Genomic DNA, 19,574 nt, shown 5'->3' with positions numbered 1-19,574 from the left:
GCAGATTTTGGATTTTGGTAATTTTTATTGGTGTTTTGCATTTGGCAAAAAAATATCATACTGCGTGTTTTGGGTATTTTAGATGCTATAAAACGTTTTTCTAATGTCAGTTAGGAAACAAAAAAGTGATGTCGGGTGTCCTTTAACTGTGTCAGTGAACGAAAATAGTACAGTGATACCTCGGCTGACAAATGCCTTGGCTAACAAACTTTTCGGTTACGAACGTTAAATTTATGAGAAATTAATCTTGGCATACAAACTATTTTTCAGAATACACACGGTGCGCCACAGTGAGTAGTGTGTCGTTCGCAAACGAGCCCGTTCTCCTAACAAGGAAATGGCAGCCGACTTTTTTTGTACTCTATTACCTGCCCCCAGTCTTTGGTTAAAGCCGCACGTGATTGGTCAAGAACGCAGCGGTGAGGGGAGTGGGGGTTACAGAAAGACAGAGCTGTAAATAAAAATAGATAGGCAGACGACAGAGAGAGGGTGAGAAAATTGATACAAAACACAGTGAAATTTGGACTAATTTCAATTTTATTGATACATGTAACCGGCCTCAGGCCTAGGGGATACCTGGGTCGGTCCAAAGGCGTCACAGGCAGGTAGCACTGTGAACGACGAGGAAAAGACGACACGAGACAAACGTGTTAATCAGCTTCACACCGCGGCATTTATCACTGGCTGCGCATGCGTGAGCTGAGCCTACATCATCTTCCTCTGTTCCATTCACAGGCACGTAGCGCCCGCTCCTGACTTGGTAGTCTAATCGAATAACATACAGTAACGGAGGTCGTTTCTAACCCCCTACATTCTCCCCTGCATTAAGAGATGTCCCCCGACATCTTGACTACATACACGTTGTGATGTCACGAGAGGCTGTGTCCTGGAGAGCAAATACATCCCCCTAAGATGGCTCCACCCAGAGAGAGTCTTGGCCCCATCTGGTGGAAGGCAGCAATTAAAACCACACACCTGCAGCTGATCAGGGCTTGATTGGCAAGCAAGGCTCTTAAGGCAGAGAGCCTCTGAGTGTGGAGCTTGGGGAAAGACAAGCTCGATTGCTGTGCTCTGTGAAGAAGTTGATTGCTGCGTGGAACTCATTGCCAGTTGGGACCACACGACTTGACACTGGATTTGAACCTAGCTAAGGTGGCTAGGCTACACGAGGAGGACGTCAAGAGGGGTGAGGCCTTGAGACTCTTGGAAAAGAACTCCGTCTTCAGTTTTACCTCAGAAGAGACTTTAGTTGGATTTAAGCATCAGAAGAGAGAAGTATTGGAAGAGACACTATTCAAACCTTTGTTGCGTGGCAATTCCCCCTGGAACCCTTGATTAAAACCTTTTGTTTGTATCCAAACCTGTCGCCCATTGCACTTCTTGTCCTGTCCCGCTGAGAGCTAGCCTCTCATGATATCACAACGTGTAGACTGCAAGGTTAAAATATCCTATCAATCAGGTTCCACAAATAACCCGCACAAGCCATCTCTACACTTGATGCAAGAAGCTATCAACCCAGCTAAACAGAACACAATTGATGAGGAACTAGGTAAAATTATCGCAGAGAAAGCATGGCAACTTCACTTGGATATCGTCAAGAGGCAACCTGGAAGTATGTCATCCATTGATCATTTCAAGGCTAGCTACGGATGGTTCGAGAACTTTAAGCGTCGTACAGGCATACATAGTGTCATCCGTCATGGTGAGGCAGCCAGTTCTAACGATAAAGCTGCCAATACTTACAAGTAATCATTCCTCAAGATGGTGGAAGAACAAGGCTACGTTCCTCCACAAGTGTTTAATGCTGATGAAACCGGCCACTCCATTCCATCAAGCCATCAACGACCATCACAAGGGTAAATAAAACAACTTTATTATATAGTACAGCGTATTTCTTTAATTACAATACAAGAGCACATTTATTATACATAAAATAATGTCTATTTTGTTTAATTTTAAGGCTTAGAAAATTATAAAGTAGAAAATTATGTTTTATGGGGACCTGGGAATGGATTATTCTCATTTTAATGGTTTCCCATGGGAAATTAATGTTTGGGATACACACTTTTTAAACACACCAATTAAGTATGTAAGCCAAGGTACAACAGTAATTCGAAATCCATCATCAAACTCTGATTGCTTTGGTCTGAAGTGCAAATACTATACATATGGATTTACCTAAGATTTTTTTCAGCATGTAAAAAATATAAACAACCAACTTTAAATTCTTTATGTAATAGAGAAGTGTGTTTTCAAGCACTGCTAGTAGCCATTACGATATGCTTACTGTAATTGTTCAGTATTAATGGCTTGGTCTCAACTCGAGTCTTCCAATCAAACTGCTACTGTCAAGCCAGTTATCGAATGGGTGAAACCACGTGCCGTTCTTTTGCTCATATGCCTCTTTCAACATACACCAGTCCAAAGAGTCGGACGGCATTTCATATTCTTATTGACATCATTACTGAATAAGAATTAAAGCCACACATCCTGTACCAAAGTCAGGTGAATGTATCACTACTACATCTGTGATTTATAAACATAATAAAAATCCTACTTGTAGAATTCATTCCCCTATTTTTGCTACAACGCCTAATAATAAGAACTTGAGAGTTATATTGTGTCTTGTAAGGCACGCAAGGTCAAGTATGCCTTTTACAGGGGTAGGTTTTCATATGCTGCCAGAAATCAACAGACTTGTGTACTGAGTCCCCTCTTGTTCACACTACTGACCTATGACTGCTCTGTGAAATACCCAGGCTGTGGGAAACACGGTAGTAGTAGGAATCATCATGAAAAACGATCAGTCCGAGTACAGAGAGAATGAAGAACAGTGGACTAGTGCAAAGATAACTTGTGGCTTGATGTGAAGAACAGTAAGGAAATGGTGGTGGACTTTAGGAAACACAGAGGTCCTCTCACCTCTCCACACACATTGGAGGAGTGGCAGTGGGTGTTGTTTCTGGATACATTGGTATCCCCCTTTCAGAGAACATATCATGGAGTCGGAGAACCTCTTCCCTCAGAAAAAATGGAACAGCTGGAGGTCTGGTGCAGCCGACACAACCTAAAGCTGAACACGGTCAAGACAGAAGAGATGATCGTGGACTTCTGGAAATATCCTTCACCACAGCCGCCCCTCACACGATCCAACTGCTTTGTGTCAACCGTCGGGACCTTCAAGTTACTGGGAATCAGTCTCCCAGGACATGAAGTGTGTCGTCAACACCAACTCCATCGTGAGATACGAGTATGTACTTCCTGAGGCTGCTGAGTAAGCATGGCCTGCCACACAGGGTTCTAAGACAGTTTTATATGGCAGTCATTGAATAAAAAGGAAAAAATCCAATTGCAATTGGAATTTAGGACAGTATAAGATATATTTGGCATCACCCTGCCCACTCTTGAGGACTTGGACACTGCAAAAACTGTAAAAAATGCACACCAAATCCAGCAGACACTTTAACAGGTTCTTCCTTCTAGCCTCGAATTCCCGAAACAGTACCGGTAACCCAAATCTACCAAGTAGTGGCTCTTTACCATTTTGCAGAACCATGTGGAACAACACTACCATTAAAATCATTGTTCAGCTCTGTACTCAGATGAACCACTGTCACTGATCTATATTCCATAGCACCTGACACTTAAAACGCTCAAGGACATCTTCATAATTGCACACTCGTTGCACGACAAATACTACTACTGGTCACTTTCTGCACGAACCGAACAACTGATATAGTATTGTATTCTACCACTGAATACTCAAGCTCTGCTTGATACTTTGCGCATTGTCTCACAATTGTCATTGGGTGTTACTATCACACAATGGTACACTTACATCACGGAATATCCTTGTGCATATTTGTCATGTCCTGTTTATGATGATACTAGTGCAACGTGTACTACCGGACAGACATTCCTTCTCTACATACTTGGCCAATAAAGATGATTGTGATTCTGATAACGTGGCATGTATATCTCCACTTTCTACGAATGTTGTGATATGCCAGATTGAGGAGCTGTGTCTGAAGAGCTGAAACAGATGTATAGTGGAGAGTGTTCTCAACATCAGCATCATGGTGTGATAATAGTGGCTACTGAAAGGAATGCTCACCGAAGGACCGTGCATGTCACTCAGAAGATTGTTTTGGGGAAACACAAGGTATAAGCCAACCCTACACCCTTTTCCATTCCTGTCCTCAGAGAAGAGCCTCTGGCACATCCAGAGCAGTATCACAAGGCTGAGGAATACATTCGGAAAGCTGTAAGGTTGTTGAATTCAAACAGTGCCCAGAAGCTCTGATATTAGATCACCCCCTTTCTTTTATCTCTATACGTTGAACGTGTATCCTGTCTCATGTTAAATCATGTGGTAATGTTGTTATGGCAATACATTAATGGCAAACTCCTTTAACAGTGGCATATTTTGTTTGTGACCAACATTTGAGAATGGATCACCGTCTAAACTTGGTAAATTAAAAAAAAAGGGTTCTGTCATCGATGTTTATTTTTTAATGTAGACCAGTTGCAACAGTAAGTTGTTGATGAACAACCTTGAAACGTAAAGGCAAAGCAAAAATGCAGCCAATTGACCATTAACACAAGTGTGTGTGTGTGTGCGCGTATGTGTGGGTGCATGCGTATGTGCGTGCGGGCGGGTATATGTTTAATGCATGTAGCAATGAAATTATATTTCAGGTTTTGAATATGCAACTCAACTTTATTTAGCACTGTGAATTTAGTAGTGAAGGCTACTCTACATAGTTATGTTCTACACACCTAAGATGGGATAGGATTAATCACATTCAGTCAGGAAGGCCATTATTAAGAAAACTTTGGGGGTTTGGAATAGGATTTGGCAGAAGTGGTAATGGGCAAGGCTAAAACCAAGACAATTGGAAGAGAATCGGATGGGCATCTAAAAGATTACCCAGTCATTGATAGTAAGGGAAGGCGCTTCTGAGGCTGATATGTTCTTCACCGAGGAGGCCTGAGTGAGAGAGAGAGGATTCTGCGCAAACTAAAAAGTGACATTCAAGATTAAAAAATAGATGCAGGTCAACCAAGAGATCACTGTAGAAAGCATTAGAATGGGCCAACAATACCCATGTGGGCAAAATTGACTGCAGTGTAAAGGAGAGCAGGGTGCAGGTTTGCTGGTTGGACGTATGTGAAGGAAGATTCATGGGTGGATGTCCAACTATTACAATTTTACGCTAAGTTTTTGAACCATCAAATTCAGTATGCGGTTTGGTTTCATGACCTTCAGCCAAGATGATGTGTCAGGTCTCCAACAAGCCAACTGACATTTTATATCAACAGCGACTGTCTGTTGTATATGAGTTTGTTGTTCTCTCTTGTATCGTGTGTCAGTATACATATTTTTTTATCATGACACTAATCTGGTGGGATGTAAATTACATATCACCCACATTCTAAACTGTGATACATTGGAAGTGTCTTTGAATGTTCTTGTGAAGCCCTGCTTACCCTTACGGGAAACAACCAAAGTGAAAAAGACGAGATGGAATTCATGAATAGCATTACCACAGAACAATTCACAGAGCAGCTAGATACTTTTAAAGCAGTGGGATGAATCACCATCATTATAGCAGTACCGATAACCAGATGGAACTTCTCATGTCTTGTGCTGTCCTTTATTAAACATTGTAATTTGTTGGTCTCTCCTGATACTGAATAAATTGTTGAAAATCAGTAAAAACAATTAATGATCATTTTGGAATCAATTTGAAATGTTTGACCAAAAAGTGGCTTCATTCACCAACCGTTTTGAGAACACATTTACATTTTTTAACCAACATGTAATGTAACCAATGCAAATTTTGTGAAGAACACTCAACAAAATATTTTTACACATTCTAGTGGTTAACACTTTAACATTTGTTTGACACATCATATAGCATTATACTATAGGTTTCAACATGCTTAACGATAATTAAAATGTTCAGAGTGAAGTTCAAGAACTCTTCATACAGTAAATCCGACTTTAACTATGTAGTTCAAGAATTTGTTTTAAGAGCAAATGTAATTCTTCAGAACATGTTGATGAATCAGGCCCAGTGATTCCCTGAGTGAGCTACACAACCATGCTGGTTAAAGGTGACAGTGTAAAAGTATGGTATAAGGCATACCCCGCCCTCTCCTTTAGTTTCATATCAGTAATGCCGTCTTTGGACACCAGTTTGTTAAATACGAGAATCCCAATAACCATGTTAACCTGCCAAAAGAAGAGGCACAGAATTAATACATATACATATTACAAATAATGACAGGATGCAGATATACGCCAATGATGACTGACGATAGGCATAGTGCAACTAAATGATCAAGCTTCACTGAGTTACACTCACATTAGGAGCTTAATAAACTGTTTTTTTTAACGTTAGTGTACATAAGCCAAAGATCACATACGATTAAAAATATATTTTTTTGAATTAATTAATTGAAAATCAATATTCCTACGAAAAGACAACTTCAACGATCTTTGGTAGCACTAAAGTGCCACAAATGATATACCAGAGTAACTTTTCTGGGAGATAGGAATTAACAAAATATCAAATAGGAGTAATCTCAGTTGCAGTCCATCCATAGAATCTAAGCTGTGGTATGTCAAGCTCTGAAAACTAAAGCAAATACAGGTAACATCCGATTTACGACCGGTGCGACATACGACCACCCATACTTACGACCACGACCGCCAGACCCTTTTTTTATTCGACGGCAGGCACCGTAACGTCCTTGCAGCGCAATTTTGGCCAGCCAGTATCGCACTGTCGCACAGCAATCAACCGTGTGATGGCACCGGAGGGGGGTCTCCACCGGGGCGAGGTGGCGGGTCGATTTCGATTTACGACCGTTTGACTTACGACCGTTTTATTGAGCACGTCGGTGCCACAGACAATCGCGGGGCCAGGCCGCGCGTCTGTGCAGAGAGTGGGATAAGGCCGGGTAGAAGGCAACTGGTCGCACACCAGCGACCCAGACCTACACCCGCGCGTCCCCGTGGCATCGGAATCAGATCGTTTGTAAGTCATTTAGCACCAAGACTCTATTCAACATTTTGAATTGATTTCGATTTACAACCGTTTGACTTACGACCGTTTTGTCAGAACGGAACCCGGTCGTAACTCGGATGTTACCTGTACAATATTTTGGTTTCTTGAGTCATTCTTTGACTCTAAAGGCTTGAAGCACGGTAAAGACGTTCAACTTGATTTATTCCAGAACATTTTTCTATCTTGTCTGTTTCAACTGAAATGGATGTTATAAAACATAATATGTTTTTTGTGGGCTTTTTTTGTGCTTGGCCTGCAGCCGAGAGTGTGCTTCTGACATTAAGGCCACCCCCAACCCAGGCTAAACTGCTAGTTTATTGGGAGGGAACGGCACATGTTGCTTTCAGCGAGGTGTCCCTGTTTTCATGCCAAATCATTTGATTGCTATTTCGTTAGTCAAGCTCCTGTATAACTGTAATTTGGGGTGGTTATGACGATATAATTCTAAATTGAAGAGTTACAGTATATTAGTTCCAATATAGTGAAAGGCTTGAGTTTTGAGGCAATTTGATGCAAATACAGTATGGTTAAAAGCTGACATCACAGAGGGAGAGAGAAGAAAGTATACCAAGACAACAGCAGCAGCTGGTCCAACAAATGCATAGAGAAGACCTCCTTCCAGAGACAACCAACAGCTACAGGAAAGGAGCAAGCAAAAATGCATAGTATCATATTCAATGAGAAGAAGTAATGCAATTTTTGCAGACATTTTGTGATAACACGGAAGAGCTGATCCAGAAGTCAATCGTTGATTACCTGTAATATTGAACATTTTGAACAGATTTGCAATTACAATGTTTTGAATGACTCAAGGAAGGTAGAGGTAGCATGTAAATACTGGTAACATCCGAGTTACGACCAGGTTCCGTTCCGACAAAACCGTCGTAAGTCAAATGGCCGTAAATCGAAAAGCATTCAAAATGGCTGACACGAGGATCACGTGTTCATAACAAATGACGACACGCTGGCATCTCCTATACGACAGGATAGTATATGATGTCAATCTGTTGTTTTTAAGCAACGTTTTCGATTGGATACTATTAGATACCAAAATGTTGACAGTTCATTTATAAATCTTACAACTTTTAGTGTCATTTTAATCATTATTATCGATCCTTATTATTGTGTCGGCGCACACGCTTTCTGCTGACCAAAAACCGCATGGCTTCCCACGCATGCAAGCTGTCAAAAAAAAGCTGTCCAAAAATCGCTCTCCCTGCTAACGGAGAAGCCAGAAGAGGTCACCTTTCTCAAAGAAGCGGTGACGCCGACCGTGAGCCCGACGCGGCGTTTGCGTCGCGCCCCTCTGCCTCGGCGTCGGTGGACACCCGTCCCTCCCCGATTGCTGTGCTGTCATGTTGGAGAAAATTGTCGTACGCGTTTCTTAAGAAACAGTTATTTTGTATCGTCATGTCGTGATATGCTGCTCTGGCAAATAAACATCCTACTTGTTCGATATTGTCACGTTCGGACTGACAGCTGGGGACGGGGCCACGCCTCCCCGCTTCCTTCTTCAGGACAGCGGGTACGAGACCGGGACGCTGTCAACTTGTATTTGTACTTTGTATTACCCTGGACTTTGTCTTCGGTGCTCGATCCGAGCCGCCTTCCACCCCCCACCCCCATCCCGTAATCCTTTTGGGATTGTTCCGTTTCTGCACCACCGTGTGCGAGTTGCTTCTCGCCATTGCCGGGGTTCCCATTGCCCCCCCGTCCCAAGTCGTCGTTTTTTTTATTCTTTATTTTTGATTATTCTCCTGGTCCTCTTTTTAGGACCAGTCCTTTGTGTTGTAGCTTAGTAAATCATCATGCACGGACCTCTGTCTCTGTCGCGTTGCTGGCTGTAGCGGTGGCAGCCGTAGAATTAGAATAGAATAGTCTGCTGGTCATGGTCGTAAGTACCGGTTGGTCGTAACTCGCACCGGTCGTGAATTGGATGTTACCTGTATGTAGAATTTCTCTTAAATTAGGAAGTTGATTGTGAAAAATAGGGAATTACAAGAGCAGGAAATAGCCCCGTAAATGTCAGCCACGCTGCTACTGAGGGAATTAACGACGCAAGTTTGAGTGCAGAATAACTGTTCTATTATTGCTCTTCATTTTTCACAAAGTTATCAACATTGGAGTGATGGAAACAGAAAGAGGTACAAAATGGGAAACACGCGCCAGAAACAGAGGTAGTCAGTGAAAGAAATGGGTTAGATAAAAGCAATGTGTGAAGTAACGTACAGTATATACCAGATAAAAAAGTAATACAAACATGAAACTATCCTGAATATTACCCCAAAAGAGGTAAAATGATACCGCACAAAATAATGAAAATACAGAAAACCATTATTACTAGTTCTGTGTTCCATAGCCTTTTGCCTTGGTAAAGCCCACTGAAATTGCAACAACAAGGGCGGGGAGTCCTAGAAGAGACAAAAGGAATATTAGGATGCAAAAGATGAGCGAAACTATTGAAATGGAACCATGGATGGAATCAAGATAAGAAAGACTGACCCCAGCCAAGGCAGAGAAAACGCTTGCGAATGATGCGGTTCCTCAGACGACCCGTCACTGCCATGTATGACTGCCATGCCTCAGTCAGGACCCAACAGAATGATGACAGGAAAAAAAAGTGAAGAAACGCAGCTATTATGGTACATAATACCTGGGACAGCAAGAAGAAAAGCAAATTGCAACGTTATACTGTGATCATCCACTACTGTGCACTGTTTCTTTTATTGACATTATACATTCTTACCTTATTTCTTGTTTGGGTCTGTCCAATGAGAATAAGTGCATTGGAAGAAATGATTGAGAGGCAGAAGTTGATCAGAATAACTGATCTTTCAGACCGAATATATCTGCAGGAGAAGCAAAGGACAACAAAAGTGGTTCTGACTGATTTCTATTACAATTGGGGTCAAGGATATTCTTGTGTGTGGCTTTACATGTTCATCCAAAATGTTACTCATTCCTTTTATTATGGTCTGTTCTTACAGTAAAATAATGTGTAAATAAATAGCGTAAACTAAGCATTTGACAAAAATAAAATGCACTTTTATTGAAGCAGATTTTTTTCCTTCTTAAGAAAGAGTGTGTGTGTGTGTGTGTGTGTGTGTGTGTGTGTGACAGAGAGAGAGAGAGAGAGAGAGAGAGAGAGAGAGAGAGAGAGAGAGAGAGAGAGAGAGAGAGAGAGAGAGAGAGAGAGAGAGAGAGAGAGAAAATGAGAGAGAGAGAGAGAGAGAGAATGAGAGAATGAGACAGAGACATTTTAATCTTGGCTTTTCATGTCGTGCGGCCAGAGGATGATATAAAAATGGCAGCCACAATGTTCAGTCACGTGTTTTCCTTTCCTACTTCCTGAACTCTTTCCACTGGTGTCAGTGAGTAGATGAGCAAACTGAAATCACTGATGCATGTATTCCTTTTAATACACTCGGTCACGTTTTGTTAACACCCCAAGGAGTGTTTTAGACATATTTCTAAGTTAAAAGAAAATCAATTAAATATTACAAGAAGAACAAAAACTGTGCCATACACAGAACAGAACAAGTTAGCGGGAGGCAACTCCAGTGCATGTTGATGTATGTAAAGAAACATGCATGCAAATTGACATTTATCCAGTCCCCAAAAACTCTGGATGCATTTTTTTGCCTCCGTAAATTACCAGGTCCAACAACAACCAAAGAGGTCCTGAACAGTAAAATATCTCATCCAGGCTGTTGAAAATTATGATGAGGCTCATCTGGCCCATTTTTGCCTTAGGGGTCTTCAGCTGCAGCTTAACACAGCATTAAATATCAGCCTAATTTTACACCATTGGAATGCTAAAAGTGAAGTATTTTTTCCAATATTTGGCCAACAATTATTGGGCTAACAGACGGTGCCTCCTTATTTATAAGGGCTGTTGTCTCACCTCCAGACCGACACATAAATGATGATGAGGAGCAACAACGTCAGAGAAGACACTCCACAACCCACAATCAGTGTCACAGATGGGAGCTGTATCGTATCCATGTTCTGAAAAAAAAGTAAGAGAACACATAAAATATGTTACGTGTCAATTGATGTCACACGTCTGTGTAAGCTCTCAGTCGTACAGGAGTGGTCCATCGATGAGAAGGTTTCTTCAGCCGTCATCTGTACAAAAGTGAAGGTTTCGGACGTTTCGCCTCCTATCCAAGAGGCTTCGTCAGCGAACTAAAGTCTGACTGGTCGTATCGGCCCCATTTATATATCCCTAATGTCCAGACCTGGTGGCGCCGGACACAGCTATGATAGGTCCCTACTCTCAGGTTGGGGGGGCCGCGGGACCCCCCCCTGTGGCCCCACTGATTGTTCCTACATTCCTGACTAACGATTGGCCTATTACCCCCACTCCCCCCGGTATCACCTCATCAGCATAACGACCCTCATCAGCATTGCGAAAGTTGCCTAACCTGTTTTGCCTGAGCAGGCTATTGTATGAACGATCCAAATTGAACCTCACACCACCAGACCGGTTTAATGAAGGATTTTGTTGTTTTATAAGAATCGCCTCTTTTACCCCCCTTTCAAACCATCTATGTTCTTTCGCTAAGATTTTAACCTCATTGTCGTCAAATGAGTGGTTGCTAGCTTTTAGGTGCAAATGTACTGCCGATTGAGGCCCACTAGTATTATCCCTGCGATGTTGATAAAGTCTTTTTTTGAGAATTTGTTGAGTCTCCCCAATGTACTGCTCTTTACAATTTTCATTCTTACAATGTATGGAATAAATTACATTACTTTGTTTTTCATTTGGTAGCCTATCTTTTGGATGCACTAATTTTTGCCTTAACGTGTTTATCGGTTTGAAATAAGTAGGAATTTTATGTTGCCAAAGGACTCTTTGTAATTTTTCAGAAACTCCTGCAATGTACGGTACTGCTACTCCTCTCCTTTTAGAATCTTGAGAATTATTGGTTTCGTTCGCTATTCTTTCTTTCTGACATTTGTTGAATGACCACTGAGGGTACCCATAGTTAGTGAGTGCTCTCCTGATATGTTTTGACTCCTTTTCTCTACCTTCAGTGCTAGTTGGTATTAGTTTAGCCCTATGCTGGAGGGTTCTGATAACTCCTAGTTTATGTTGTAAAGGGTGGTTTGTATATTCTTGAAATGATTGATAATGAAACATGTTTCGTAAATTATGTTGTGTTTATGATAAGGCTGAGTTAGTCTGTGATTTTTTTTTGCTTTTTTGTGTGGTTCTAATTTGGCTGGTGATATATCTGTAAAGTCATATGGAAAACAACCTTTCTCTCAGTTTCACACTGTCACACAGTCACTCACACATAACTGCAGATAAAAAAAGGCAAGGATTATCTCCACATCCGCACAACAAAACTTCAATTATTCGGTGTAACTATCAGCGAGCAAACGGTTGAGTTTCCATATGTGCCCTCTGCTCGACTGGCAACTCGTACAAGGTTTTCTCTGCCTCTTGCACTAGGTCAATTGGATTCAAATGGACTTCAGTCCACTGTGACTATATTGAGGAACGGATCAGGACAGTTTATGACCGAGCCTCCATTTTAAACATTCATTCAATATAACAAATGAAGATTTGGAGAATTTGCTTAAGTTATAGAATCAGTCATTGAGTTAATTTGTCGTTGACTTCACTTCAAGGCTTTTTTGACAGCTTTAGTTGTTCTCAAACTGACGGGCTGTCATGACCTCCAGCGTGTCTATATGGTTGCGAAAAAAAATCAATTTAAGTCCCCTCCGCTGGCTATCTTCAAATTTGATTTTCTTGTTATTTTAATTTCATTCAGTGTGTGTCCAACACAGCCTACTCAGTCATGTGCAAATCTGAGTGTGAGGAAGTGAAAGAAAAGCCATTGAGGAGATCACTGGCATTTTCATACAGCTCAAATATTACAACCAGTGAACATCTTTAGTCAAAGTAAGCCTTTTCTGATTTTTGAACCCTAACTAGCCTATTCCAGGACATAACCCATTCGCCCTTGCGAGAAGTAATTGGCTGAGTTTATTGGCTGTCTTGTCTGCTAGTTTGATGTGTGTGTTGGGGCCAAGTTAATTAAATTCCTCTGATTAATCTGCACTGCAGTTAGTTCCTTCTCTAAAAGTAAAGGTGGAGAAAAACATTCTGAGTGCAATGCAATGGAAACATGTCTGTTGAATTTTGACTTGCTTTGATGATAGAGGTTTTGCACGGCATGAAAAACAAAAGCCAAGGCTTAGTTTTGAAGCGGTAAAAAAATGGATAATTGAATTATCTTTATAATCTAAATGTTTTTTTTTAACCCTGAACCATAATCCCAAAATATTTTAATATCATTTCAAACCTACCCGGTAACATTATCCTCGGACCATATTTAGTGGAGCAGCAGTTTTTGCCTCAGGGATACATATAAACCCCTCACATTTATTTTAACTACAGCTAGCCAGTACAAGCTAATCAACTGCTAGATTTCTACCACTGTCAGTAGAGAACATTAGTGTTCACTGCATCATCAGGCTGCATCAGCACGCGCAGTTCAAGTAGAACATTTGTTTGTCTGTTTGTCTGTCGTTTATCTGGAATGCTCGCTACATAAACAATAACTTCCAAAATACTGTATCTTTTGTGATTGAACTATATAATAATTGCCAGAAAGATCGAGACACACTTGCAGAGACTTAGTCTAGCCAGTGCGAAAGTAGGTCTTATCTGTACAGTTCTTACGATTAATTTGTCTCGGGTGCTGAAGTGATTGGTGGGCTACTTGAGTCGCCAGCTTTGCTTTGCCAAAGTGACAATGTGTGACAATACGGTCTTAATGGGATTCAACAAGTACAGTAAAGTCTCGTTATATCGATACCCAAGGGAGTCCGAAAAAATATCGATATAACCGGGACTATCGATATATCCGATCCTGCGCCGAACTGCATTAAACAAAAGCCGCCAAAAGAGGGCAGCCAAGCGCCATATAAGAAACGGAGCTGGCCATTAGCTCCCCTTTTTTTTGGGTGAGATGTTCCCCCAATGTTGCCTCAAAATGGCACATATAATTCTTTAATGATTGTAAACATGTATGCTTTAATCTTCAGAACTACAGTGTATTTGAAACATATTCATAACTGGATGTGTAACAAGAAAGCATATTATCCGAATCTGAAGCCATTGTTTGGATTCACAAGCAATGCAAGACGTCTTGGCGTGAAGTCATTTTTATTTGCATTTGAATAAAAAGTGACATCGGCTGTCCTTTAATACACAGTATGGAATGATAATAATTTTCAAAATCATCGCGCTTCAGCAGACAAAACAAGAAACATTTTTGCAAAAAACGATTGCATTCATATACAGTACAGTGGGCATGTACATAACACAACAGGGAAACTGCAACGCTTACATATTACTGTATTATGTATACAATTTAAAAAAGTCATCAATCTTCTTCTGCTTCCCATTTTTACCTTTTAACACAAACACTTCAATCTCGTCTGCTACACACGAGCTAGCGTCTGAAAATGAAAATGGCTCTGCTACACGGGTGCTGGGCACGTAACCAAGTCACCTGACCAAGTCGACCAATGGCGCGACTGATGGCGTGACACGTAACCAAGACACGTGACCAAGTTGACCAATGGCGCGACCGATGGCGTGTCACGTGACAAAGTCACACGGCCAAGTCGACCAATAGCGCGACCAATGGCGGCTCATGTGACCAAGTCGACCAATGGCGCGACCGATGGCGGCTCACGTAACAAGACACGTGACCAAGTTGACCAATGGCGCGACGGATATATCGATATAAACAACAAAAATGGCCGGCGGGGGATGAAAAGGAGCACCGTAATAACCGGATTATCGTCATAACCGGGTATCGTACTAAACGGTACTAATTATACATAAAAAGACTAGAAATGTGCAAGGGAAATGAAAATAGTATCGTAATAAGCGGTACTATCGATATAACCGATATCGATATAACGAGACTTTACTGTATGTATGCCAGGAGTGCAATAAATAAGGAAAGCCGAGCATGGGGAAAGGTCACAGCGACACAACAGTCTAGATCAAGTCATCTAATTATGAAAGAACTAATCGAATCTGTTGGTCGCCAAGGCTTGCTATTCTTCCACTAATGTGGCCCCTGAAAGGAACAGGGCACTGTGGTGGCAATTTGTGATGTTCCTGATAAGAAAAAAAATTGAAAAAAATCGAATCGAAAAAATTGAAAATATGCAATTTGGTGTGAATGGGTGAGGTTTTCTGAAAGGAATGTTGAATGTATTTCCTTAGAAAAAATAAAATATATATGATGAAAAACAGCAATGCCAGGTTTCAGGGTATGCTAAATGGCTGGGTCTTCCTAGCCAATAACAACATCAAAAATAGAAATATGTACATGGGAGCAGAAACAATCGATTGTATTATCCATCTTCTGATGACGTATTAAGCAAAGTTAAACCTCAATGGCTCATGACAAAACCAGTCAAGTGAGATGAATTACAAAAGAAGGAATTGCTTGAACACATTCTAAATCCCAATTTTCCTTCATATGCACATGACATTGAAGTATTAATGACCAGCTAATATAATCCCTCAACAGACAGCTTTTTTTCACAAAGCTCGTGAGAAATTAGACAGCAAACAGAAATGTTTTGAACCAAAAGGCACACTGAAAAATCCTTTCGTTTTTCTCAAAAAGCAACCCTGCGACTTGCAATTTGGCGTGCCCTTTGTATGGATGTGAATGCCGACTTCTACCGCAGGGCAGTTGAAGCTGCGGGTAGTCACACGCCTGTTTAAATAAAATTATCGCGACCGATGGCGGCTCATGTGACCAAGTCGACCAATGGCGCGACCGATGGCGGCTCACGTAACAAGACACGTGACCAAGTTGACCAATGGCGCGACGGATATATCGATATAAACAACAAAAATGGCCGGCGGGGGATGAAAAGGAGCACCGTAATAACCGGATTATCGTCATAACCGGGTATCGTACTAAACGGTACTAATTATACATAAAAAGACTAGAAATGTGCAAGGGAAATGAAAATAGTATCGTAATAAGCGGTACTATCGATATAACCGATATCGATATAACGAGACTTTACTGGATGTATGCCAGGAGTGCAATAAATAAGGAAAGCCGAGCATGGGGAAAGGTCACAGCGACACAACAGTCTAGATCAAGTCATCTAATTATGAAAGAACTAATCGAATCTGTTGGTCGCCAAGGCTTGCTATTCTTCCACTAATGTGGCCCCTGAAAGGAACAGGGCACTGTGGTGGCAATTTGTGATGTTCCTGATAAGAAAAAAAATTGAAAAAAATCGAATCGAAAAAATTGAAAATATGCAATTTGGTGTGAATGGGTGAGGTTTTCTGAAAGGAATGTTGAATGTATTTCCTTAGAAAAAATAAAATATATATGATGAAAAACAGCAATGCCAGGTTTCAGGGTATGCTAAATGGCTGGGTCTTCCTAGCCAATAACAACATCAAAAATAGAAATATGTACATGGGAGCAGAAACAATCGATTGTATTATCCATCTTCTGATGAGGTATTAAGCAAAGTTAAACCTCAATGGCTCATGACAAAACCAGTCAAGTGAGATGAATTACAAAAGAAGGAATTGCTTGAACACATTCTAAATCCCAATTTTCCTTCATATGCACATGGCATTGAAGTATTAATGACCAGCTAATATAATCCCTCAACAGACAGCTTTTTTTCACAAAGCTCGTGAGAAATTAGACAGCAAACAGAAATGTTTTGAACCAAAAGGCACACTGAAAAATCCTTTCGTTTTTCTCAAAAAGCAACCCTGCGACTTGCAATTTGGCGTGCGCTTTGTATGGATGTGAATGCCGACTTCTACCGCAGGGCAGTTGAAGCTGCGGGTAGTCACACGCCTGTTTAAATAAAATTATCTATTGGTCTACATTCCATGGCTTTCCACACTGTTCTTGTAGAAGTACAGCAATATATAAGGTGCTTATAAATGAAATGTATTATTATTACGACATTAGTTTTTTTTTCTATTTGTTCTCTTCATATGGAGCACTGAGGGCAAAGTTTGGTTTTGAGTCACATCATGAGCAGTGAGTTGCCGTGGTTTGCCCTTCTGTAAGCTACAAGATCTGAGTCTATAAGGAACACTTTCATTCCAGCATATTTAATGTCTAATATTACACATTCAGCTGAAGCCACTTGTTGACTTTCAAACCTAGATTTTCAGCATGACATCTCTTGATCCACTGGTGAAAGGACACTTTGATTCTCTCCTCTTTCATCTATAACTGCCACAAACAACATTGCGTTTTCAGGATAGTGGTTATGATTACATAAATCATAAAATCATATCAATCATAAATTTCAACATTTAGCTTGTAGTCGACGTGCACATTCCACCACGTGCGCTTTGTATGGATGTGAATGCCGACTTCTACCGCAGGGCAGTTGAAGCTGCGGGTAGTCACACGCCTGTTTAAATAAAATTATCTATTGGTCTACATTCCATGGCTTTCCACACTGTTCTTGTAGAAGTACAGCAATATATAAGGTGCTTATAAATGAAATGTATTATTATTACGACATTAGTTTTTTTTTCTATTTGTTCTCTTCATATGGAGCACTGAGGGCAAAGTTTGGTTTTGAGTCACATCATGAGCAGTGAGTTGCCGTGGTTTGCCCTTCTGTAAGCTACAAGATCTGAGTCTATAAGGAACACTTTCATTCCAGCATATTTAATGTCTAATATTACACATTCAGCTGAAGCCACTTGTTGACTTTCAAACCTAGATTTTCAGCATGACATCTCTTGATCCACTGGTGAAAGGACACTTTGATTCTCTCCTCTTTCATCTATAACTGCCACAAACAACATTGCGTTTTCAGGATAGTGGTTATGATTACATAAATCATAAAATCATATCAATCATAAATTTCAACATTTAGCTTGTAGTCGACGTGCACATTCCACCATGATGTCCCTGATCCACTGGTGGAAAGACGCTTTGATCCTCTCCTCTTTCATCTAGAACTGCTTCATGTCATTACAAAGAGGGTACAGCAAGTCCTGAAGAATGAATGTCTCTCTGTGTCTTTGTTTTGTCATATTGTCTCTATGCTGTCATATTATTTGTTATTTAGTTTTTTTGTTCTTTTGACTTCAAGACGGCGCCCCGAGAGTGGCTGCCTTTCCAGCAGCTCATGTATTTTGTTTTTCTACTTTCATTCCTTTCATCACTTTGCTGCTGTGAAATGTAAATTTCTCCACTGTGAGACTGTCGTGCGGCGAGACAGCAAGCAGGTGGAAAGTTGGTAAAAGTTCACTCAGCCAGATGCAGGAAGGGTATTGTGAGTTTTCTTTATTTGAAGTTGATATCAGTTTTCGGCAGGCCCCAGGTAACACCGCTCTCCAGGTTGTCCTTTGTCCCTCTTCTTCCTCCTCGAAGTGACTGGCTCAGGCTGGCTTTAAAGGTGCTTCACCTGAGCTTCTGGCCAATCAGGTCCCAGCGGCAATTGGCCATTCCCAGGTGGTTGCAATCACCTTCTCAGAGTCAATTAGTGGTCGCCCAACTCAACTGTTTTGGATGGGGAGAAATGCGCACCTTTCTCCCATCCAAAATCCATGAAACACAAAATTATTTAACATTTCTTTTAGCATCATGACATCATTCACCCCCTCTCCTCAGAGTTCAGACATTCTTGTCAAATAATCAGCAATAACATTTGTTGTCAGGGCAGAGAATGTCATATGTGACAGGTCCTATTCTCCTAGTCACAGCGTATGGGCCCTGCCACTTTGCCAGTAGCTTACTTGATCCCATATGCAACAATATTAACACCTTCTGTCCAGGGTGCCAATCTCTCCCTGATAAATTCTTGCCGTTATTCTCGCTGGAGATCCTCTTCCAGCTCCTGACGTTCTGCATCTTCCGTTTCTTTCTGGAATTCTGGGTTCAGAAACCATGGGCACTGCAGCTTGTCTTTGATGAGGAAAATGTGGGGGTTGGGCATATGGTAGGTAACCCGACTTGGAGGTTTCTTGTGCCGGAGGAAGGTTTGTTGGTCTGGATGTTCGAGGGTCAGTGTTTTGCGGCTCTGCTTTTTGAGGATAATGTTGACTCGATTGATAATCAAATGTCCATTCTTGCTTGTTGAGGAGCATCTGATTTCTTAATTGGTTGATTTGTTCAATCAACACCCCCTCTCTATCTTTAGAGTGTTGCATGAAAGTTCTGATTTCTTTCACCAATTCCTCATTAAGTTGAGCTCTGGTGGTACTCACTGTCTGAGTCTTAGGCTTCACCACTGGTTCTGGCTCACTCTGCCCAGTTCCAGCCTTGGCTTGGCCAGACGCCTCATGGAAATAAAGAACGGCATCGTCTTGGGGCAACTCAAGCTGCTGGTTTCCTTGATCCTCTTCAGAACTCTCCAGTTCAGTTTGGTTGGCCCGTGCTGCACGTCTTCTTCCTCGTCCCACCTTCTCCATCTCGGCTTCCTCTTATCCTTTCCACT

At 41.3% G+C, this 19,574-nt stretch overlaps 1 protein-coding gene across 10 annotated transcripts in view; it reads right to left on the bottom strand.

Annotated features, from left to right (window-relative positions):
- The window catches only part of adgrb1a (adhesion G protein-coupled receptor B1a), a 197,052-nt gene that overhangs the window by 44,338 nt on the left and 133,140 nt on the right, over positions 1 to 19,574 (bottom strand). For all 10 annotated transcript variants that reach the window (XM_088998803.1, XM_088998795.1, XM_088998794.1 and 7 more), the window contains 6 exons: positions 10,981 to 11,084; positions 9,823 to 9,925; positions 9,579 to 9,729; positions 9,418 to 9,487; positions 7,645 to 7,711; positions 6,153 to 6,238 (listed from right to left, as the gene is read on the bottom strand). In XM_088998803.1, the coding sequence (XP_088854929.1) occupies positions 6,153 to 6,238; positions 7,645 to 7,711; positions 9,418 to 9,487; positions 9,579 to 9,729; positions 9,823 to 9,925; positions 10,981 to 11,084 (581 nt within the window). The remainder of the gene's footprint in view (positions 1 to 6,152; positions 6,239 to 7,644; positions 7,712 to 9,417; positions 9,488 to 9,578; positions 9,730 to 9,822; positions 9,926 to 10,980; positions 11,085 to 19,574) is intronic.

Source organism: Hippocampus bargibanti, linkage group LG06 (assembly GCF_051943395.1).
Source record: "Hippocampus bargibanti isolate YZ-2025 linkage group LG06, ASM5194339v1, whole genome shotgun sequence".
Lineage (NCBI taxonomy): Eukaryota > Metazoa > Chordata > Actinopteri > Syngnathiformes > Syngnathidae > Hippocampus > Hippocampus bargibanti.
The sequence above is the reverse complement of the archived record's forward strand: the minus strand, read 5'-3'. Positions and strand labels throughout refer to the sequence as shown.